The sequence below is a fragment of the Alosa pseudoharengus genome, unplaced genomic scaffold (assembly GCF_046254945.1).
Source record: "Alosa pseudoharengus isolate Yale_2024_CS ecotype anadromous, Long Island Sound unplaced genomic scaffold, YU_APseudo_1.1 YU_APseudo_1.1_scf_9, whole genome shotgun sequence".
In the NCBI taxonomy this organism is placed as follows: Eukaryota; Metazoa; Chordata; class Actinopteri; order Clupeiformes; family Clupeidae; genus Alosa; species Alosa pseudoharengus.
In genome coordinates this window covers 4,245,001-4,252,476 of record NW_027468881.1, presented here as the reverse complement: position 1 = coordinate 4,252,476, position 7,476 = coordinate 4,245,001, and the positions used below count along the sequence as shown (strand labels likewise).

General features: G+C 47.7%; 1 protein-coding gene across 1 annotated transcript in view; it reads left to right on the top strand.

Moving 5' to 3' along the window:
* The first annotated feature begins 589 nt into the window (after window positions 1–589).
* rimkla (ribosomal modification protein rimK-like family member A) overlaps window positions 590–7,476 on the top strand; it is a 22,294-nt gene continuing 15,407 nt past the window's right edge. The window contains exon 1 of the mRNA XM_076276767.1: window positions 590–1,451. Within this exon, the coding sequence (XP_076132882.1) occupies window positions 1,289–1,451 (163 nt within the window). The 5' untranslated portion in view covers window positions 590–1,288. The remainder of the gene's footprint in view (window positions 1,452–7,476) is intronic.

Sequence of the window (7,476 nt, the reverse complement as noted above, 5' to 3'; positions counted from 1 at the left end):
GAACTAGGACTGCCAGGCTAAAAAGCCCCAAAGCACTGCTTTAGCTTGGGTGGGCATTACCCGGTTGCTTATTGTCAGCCCAAGTGCTCCTATTTTGCAACAGCCTTAACTACCCTACCCTCTAAATCCACTTCACAGAAAGGAAAATGTTCAAGTCCGTATTTTCGGTAACAACGTCCTCTTTCTTCTCGCCGTGTCAGCGTGGAGACAGATGAGAGGCGTGGGTATTCAGCAGCCTCCTCGCGCACCCGGTCTGAACCGGTTCTGGGGAGGCGCGGGCTCGCGGTGGACCCCCCTTTCCATGCAGCATTACCGACACGCGCCGCAGAGCCTGCACCCGCGCGCTCACGACCGCTAGCCGAAACCAGTCGCGTTGCCATTGGCTTGTGGATAAACATGAGCTTACACACCTTCATTATTTCCATTGGTCGCGGAAACCCGGCAGTCACGCCTGCTAACAATAGGCTTTTAGCTGCCATTGGCCAGAGGCAGCGCAAGCCCTCACTTCTCATTGGCTGTCTGCAGTTCCAGAGTCCCCAAAAAAATAAGAGTAGTAAACGAAGCGCGTGCCTGAAGAAAATCGCAGGGTTGAAAATAAGCGTGCATCTTTTCAGCACCGTTACCCGTGGATAGCAGAAGTTTATTCGTCAACAAAACACATATCTGGTGAACGTGGAAGGAGGCGATACAACCGCCTTAGTCTTACCACCATTTTGTTGATTTTCTCAGCCAGTTGGCTGTTGTGTTTGAGGGGGTAGTAGGGTCGGAGAACGGAGGAATTAAGGAGCACTTTACTAGAGCTTTTGTTCGCCTGTTACGGGGCTGCAAGTTAGCTTGCTAGCTGTCTGCCCTCGGTTGAAGCTTTACACAGCCAACTTAGCTAACTGTGGGCAGTATTTGGTGAGAAAGAGTAAGATAACGTTAATGTTAGAATTTCATCTTTTTTGACTCAACTCTCTCGGTTTTTGGTATTTTATTTAGCGGGATCCTGGATCGGACGGAACAGGAATAACTAACCGTGGCTGAGGGAAATCTAGATTTTCTCTCAGATTTCATCCCACATAGTCGGAGCAACTTTTGCCGCCGTTTGGTTCAGGTTGTTCCAGCCTGTTAGCTTAGGTGCGCTGCTTGCTAGCTGGCTAAGTCTATTGTGTTTGTGCCCCGGTGTTATTCCAGCCGTTCCCCGACCCTAGATCCCGCGCTCTCGCACGCTCCTGGCCCCAGCGCAGACCGAGCTTTCTTTTCAGCAGATTTTCGGTTAGTCGACGCGACTTATTCAGAAAGAAATATGTGTTCCTGGGTGTGGTTCATTACGGACCGCAGGATCCACCAGGAGTATCCCCAAGTCCAGATTCTCCGTGCCCTGAAGCAGCGATGCGCCGAGGATGATGTCGAATTCCGATATCTCCTTATGGATCAGATTGTCCTGACCATCACGGATGGCCAACTGGGTAAGTGATACAAATGACATGATAAACCAAATTGATATGTTTGTTTAACGTGTTTTCTCATCGGTGTTATAGGTGAATGTGTGGGCAGTCGCTAACAGTATTGTGCGCTTCCGTGGAGACTGGAGGCTGCGCTGTGTGCTGTGTTGATGTAGCTAGCTAGCGGTGACGGTGACCGCCTAACCTAATTTCTAGCCTCTCTCATACGAAGATGCGGGGGAGCACGATCTCTGGTAGTGGTATAAGAACACGGATTGTCTGTATTCAATAAGCTCAATGAAAATATTGATTAAGTCATTTCAGCCGAAAGTACACAATTAAAATGAAAGCTAATGCTAGTTAAAATGATGCAGAATTTTCAACCGTGGTCACGAGTGCTTATGCGAGACTATAGGCGGGGGTGGGACGCGTTCATTATACTCAAAGTGACGGCTGGGGCTAACAAAATAAACCTCACCGGGGCTTTTAAAGAGAAAGAGTGTCAAAGCTTTGTTTGATGTTTAAATGTGTGAATGTAAATGTGTGTATGCGGAACAGATTAAGCGACTCCCACGAAAAGAAGTCAAACGAGCCTTTTAATTCCGCTCTAGTGGTCATACCGCGGCGAGTGTGAATTAAATTAATTATTGGCCCGTGCGTGTTCTAAAAATGGACATCACACAGAACACATAAAGATTGGAACGTGAAATATTCGACAACATCATGGGAACCTTTTTCACTATATTTATGTATGTCTATGCATCAAAATATATGTTTATCAGCTTGGAATCCATGTTTTCTCTGTTGTTTTTTTATGTAAACCTCGTTCTGATTGGCGTGCATAGTGAACGTGCGCCCGCCTTTACCATGGCTATGGGAATCTGTCACATTGATCATAACGACCGGATTCTTCCTGACTGAAGGCTTTTCACACTCTTATCAAAGCTCTGCACGCACAGCTGCGTCAGAAATGTCGGCATGAAGCACCATGCGCTCACTAATCTCTTCACATTGGCCCAAATAAAATGGCAATGACGTCACCGCCAGCGTGCCGTATCATGCCTCGTCTTTTTCCACTTCCGCGGCTGTGGGAGATAAAGCTTTGTCCCGCGCTAAGCACAGGTCAGACATATAATGCATAAGCTCACCTAGATGGCGCCTCTAAACTTAGAGCTTGTAGTCTGGTTAACTTCCTGACCAGTTTGGACCAGTGGCACTGACCTCACCTGAGGCGCAAAGTCCCCTGACCGCAATACTCCCCTTTCATAAGAAGTGGCGGAGCCGGGCTCAGGTCTGGCCCTAGTTTGGCCCTGGTCTGGCGGAACAGCCACACCACAGGGCGGTTTCTAGCAAAACTCAGATAATCTAGCCACAGTGTTTCTCTCTCAGAACAAGGTTGGGCACACCAAAGAGGCAGTTTTTTTTCTCTCAGAACAAGGCTGAATATGCCAAAGGGACAGTTTATTTCTGTCAGAACAGAGCTCAGCCTGCCACAGGGGCCGTTTTCAGAGGCTCAGAGTTTTCTTGCCATGACCCCACGTGTGAAAGGTTTCTCAAAAAACCTCCCTACGTGCCCTGCAAGAGTCAGGCAGGAGCGTAAGGTTCATGTGCTGGACTAGCTAGGACACACACTCTTTCAGTGGGTCGATCAGAACACACACTCTTCCAGTGGGTCAGATCAGAACACACACTCTTCCAGTAGTCTCTCCCTGGTCTCACCTCCCTAACCATCACCCAGCGTCCAGGCCTCCTGCAATGCTGCATGGCCCATTGGCCACAGGGGCAGGTGCAGGGGCAGCAGGAGCAGAAGGCCTGGGCAGGGGCAACAAGGGGCGGAAGGCCTGGGCAGGGCTGTGTTGGGCCCGGAGGGAGGGAGGGAGTCAGTGAGGTTATGGAAAGACTGCCTGCTCTGCACACATGCGCAGCACCAAACCATAGCCCCGTCGGAAAGATTCAGACTCAACTCTGTAAGCCGCGCTCATTATGTGGGTTAGTGTTTGTAAGACGGCAGACTGCCTCTCAACAGTGACCAGAGAGAAGACTTCACTTTCACTAGACCCCACTAACCATTAGGGGTGAAACAACATAAATCAACACAGCAATTTATCGTATCGTACGTCTATGCAGTATGTTATTGAAAGGCTGCCTTTTGCACAGACAGCACAATGCACCGTAGCTGAATCCTTTGCAACATATTGAGAATTGAGAAATGGTTGTTATGGTGGACAAAGTATGGTGACAGAATGGATTTGTGAGTTAATCTGTGCCGTAACCAGAGGGAAGCCAATTAGTCTTGGCTGTCATTAGTGACCAGACTGAAGCAGCCTGCTGGACGCAGGTCAGACGGGGCTTTGGTACGGCCTGATGCCCTGCTGCTGGTGATGCTGCTGCTGCTGCCAGGGAAGGGGAGGTGTGTATGGTCAGCACGAGGCGTGTGTGTGTGTGTGAGACACGGTGGCGAGAAGCGAGATCAGCCTGTGCAGCACGAATGCTTCGTCATGTCTGTCATACGAGAGCAGGGTGTGTGTGTGTGTGTGTGTGTGTGTGTGTGTGTGTTATCATGGTCCTGTTAGAAACACAGGGTTCTGTAGGTGAGACCTAAGCTGTGATGATGTTTATGGTGTCGTTATGAAACGGTCCCAGTGAAGGCTCCCTGGGGGGAGAAAGAGATGAGTTAGCAGCCATGTAGTTAATTCAGAGAGGGAGAGGGAGTTAACCAGTGACACTTCAGGAGGGGGGGGGGGGGGGTCTCTCGCTTCCTGTCTGTCTGTCTGTTTACCTGATTATCTATGTATGTGTCTTTTTCTTTCTTTCTTTCTTTCTTTGTCTCTGTCTATCGGTCTTTACTTCGTAGAAAGTGGCTGTTAGCAGCAAGGAAGGCATGCGTGTGTTTGGGTGCCAGCTTGTGTGTGTGTTTGGGTGTGTTTGGCCGTGAGTGTGTTTGTGCATGCGTTAGCGGTTGAGCTACGTGATGAAGACCAGTTCAGTGAGGCTAAGAGACCAAACAGGGCAGAATGTTCTCCAGTACATCCTCTTTTCCACACACACACACACACACACACACACACACATGTGAGGAATAACTGGGCCAATTACAGGAAGGTCTGACACACATTGCCGTTAATTACAGCCCAATGTCAAGAATCCCTCCCCCAACTCCTCAGGTGATCCACTGTCGTTCACACACACACACAGTCACACACAGCGAGATTAGCAATAATACTTAGGCAAAGACAGAAGAAGACTGGAGAGGGATGTCAGGGTAAGAGAATAGATGGGAGGGGTGAGAGGGGGAGAAGAAGAGGAGGAACAGAGATCAAACAGAGGAGGAGAAGAGGCAAGGGGAGAGGGGACAGGAGAGGGTGTTGGGCTGTTGGCACTGAGTAGTTTGGTGCTGGTTAATCTGAGAAAAACACAGAGGGCAGGACACAAGCCCAGTTCCAACTGTGTGTGTGTGTGTGTTTCTGTGTGTGTGTGTGTATTTATGTGTGTGTGTGTGTGTGTTTCTGTGTGTGTGTGTTTCTGTGTGTGTGTGTGTTCGTGCGCACATGCAAGTCTGCAGCTGCTCCCTGACTTTTAATCAGGCCAGCTTGTGTCTCTCAGACACCACAGATTACCACCACACACTCTCTCTCTCTCTCTCTCTCTCTCTCTCTCTCTCTCTCTCTCTCACACACACACACACACGCACACACACACACACACACACACACACACACACACACACGAACACACACACACACACACACACACACACATTCAGAGCGGCCTGGAAGGATTACATCATCACTGTGGGACAGACAGAGTGAGGATGGAAGGGCAGGGAAGAGTAGGTCAGCTCAACCTGTGTGTGTGTGTGTTGGAGGAAGTGAATTCACCCTAATCCATTCTATGAATGGTGCCACCATACATTTAACGCTGTGGAACACACACACTCACACATACACACACACTCACACACTCCTAAGCCTGATGGGAACTCCAGAGGCCTCCTCCCAGCTTTCAGCTGCTATAAACGGCAGCACAGCACACACAAGCAGCTACACGTATAAACCTGTGTGTGTCTGTGTGTAACAACTGTGTAATAAAACTATTTATTATGCATTTCATAAGCGCCAACACTGACTAACAGTGTGTAATGCCTGCTACTTGTTCCACGTCAGGAGTGTGTCAGAGATGGCAGTACTCTGTGGTTTGGAGTGTGTGTGTGTGTGTGTTAGGGTCTAGAGTAAGATGTTACATGCGTCAGACACAAGTTGAGATGTTTATCAGGGCTCTACACTAACATTTTTTTTCAGGAGCACTTGTGCGCCCAAGTAAAAAAATGTAGGAGCACAGACAAAAATTTGGGCGCACAGTCAGTTCTGTACTTAATTTACACATAATCTAACATTATACTGCAGCTAACAGTTAAACATGCCAGTGCACCAATTGAGAATATTAAGAATGACTGACAACATTTAGGCTACAGAAAACAGGATTTGAAAGATCAGTGCCTACTTTATTTTCAGTCTGTTCTATTTTCCTACATTTTGTTAATGTAAAATAATATAATACATTGCCATATTTGCATTTAGCCTGTATATCAAGTATCCTGCCAAATGTAGGCTAATTTATTTATTTGTGAATCCATCTATAGCTAATCCAAATATGCCCATGGTGACCTATCTGACTGCATACTGCCTAATACTACTACTAAAACAGTCAATTTTCTCTTCCACAAAACCCAACGTAGGCTAATCAAGGATATATGTTTTATACTTTTAGTTTTTATTTGAAATATCTGCATTGATGGGGGCAGTTGGCAAACGTTAGGCCTACTTTCGTTTTGCACTTCAGCTTGTATTCGGTGTAAACAAACAAGCATGCGTGGAAGCCTGGAGTTGTCAGTAGCGTTCTACCTTTGAATAAAATGGGATATAATAGCCCTATACGGGAGGCTACTTTTGTGCCGGTTCGCTACAGCTATATTTTGCATATTGCAGCCAATACGTCAACTGGGCTAAAAGCCATGTTAGGTTCCTGTTCCTCCTATATCCAATGAATTCGGTGGATAGAACTAATTTCTTCAATCTTTGCATCTTGGCTGGCTAGTCTAACTTTCCGCTTTTTCTGCACGCTCTTGGATTTGATAGAAGCGACTACTAGCGAGTCACAACGCGAAACTGCTAATGTTGATGGGAGGTGTAGTTTTTATGCTGCATTCGCGACGTGATTCTATGGTTTGAACCAGTAATGTTTCTCGATGTTGCGGTGTATTTTGTAGACAAACATTGACATGGTTAGAAGTAATTCGCACCAGTGCGCCTAAATATTTTTTTGCACTCGCACGGCATCATTTTTACTCGCATGTGCGAGTGAAATGGGCGCACTGTAGAGCCCTGTTTATGCATAAACATCTGTAGAACGCTATCTTGATAAGTGTGTTGGAGGCAGACCGAGAGAACAGCACTTATCATAACGTCCATACTTATAGGAATAGGTGTTTGTGTGATAGCACTTAACACAACGTCCACGGCCACTACCCCCATGCTATGACCACTAGCCCCATGCTATGACCACTAGCCCCATGCTATGACCACTAGCCCCATACTATGACCACTAGCCCCATACTATGACCACTAGACCACTACCCCCATACTATGGCCACTACCCCCATACTATGACCACTAGCCCCATGCTATGACCACTAGACCATTACCCCCATACTATGGCCACTAGCCCCATACTATGACCACTAGCCCCATACTATGGCCACTACCCCCATGCTATGACCACTAGCCCCATGCTATGACCAATAGACCACTACCCCCATACTATGAGCACTAGCCCCATGCTATGACCACTAGCCCCATACTATAACCACTAGACCACTACCCCCATACTATGGCCACTAGCCCCATGCTATGACCACTAGCCCCATACTATGACCACTAGCCCCATACTATGACCACTAGACCACTACCCCCATACTATGGCCACTAGCCCCATGCTATGACCACTAGCCCCATACTATGACCACTAGACCACTACCCCCATACTATGACCA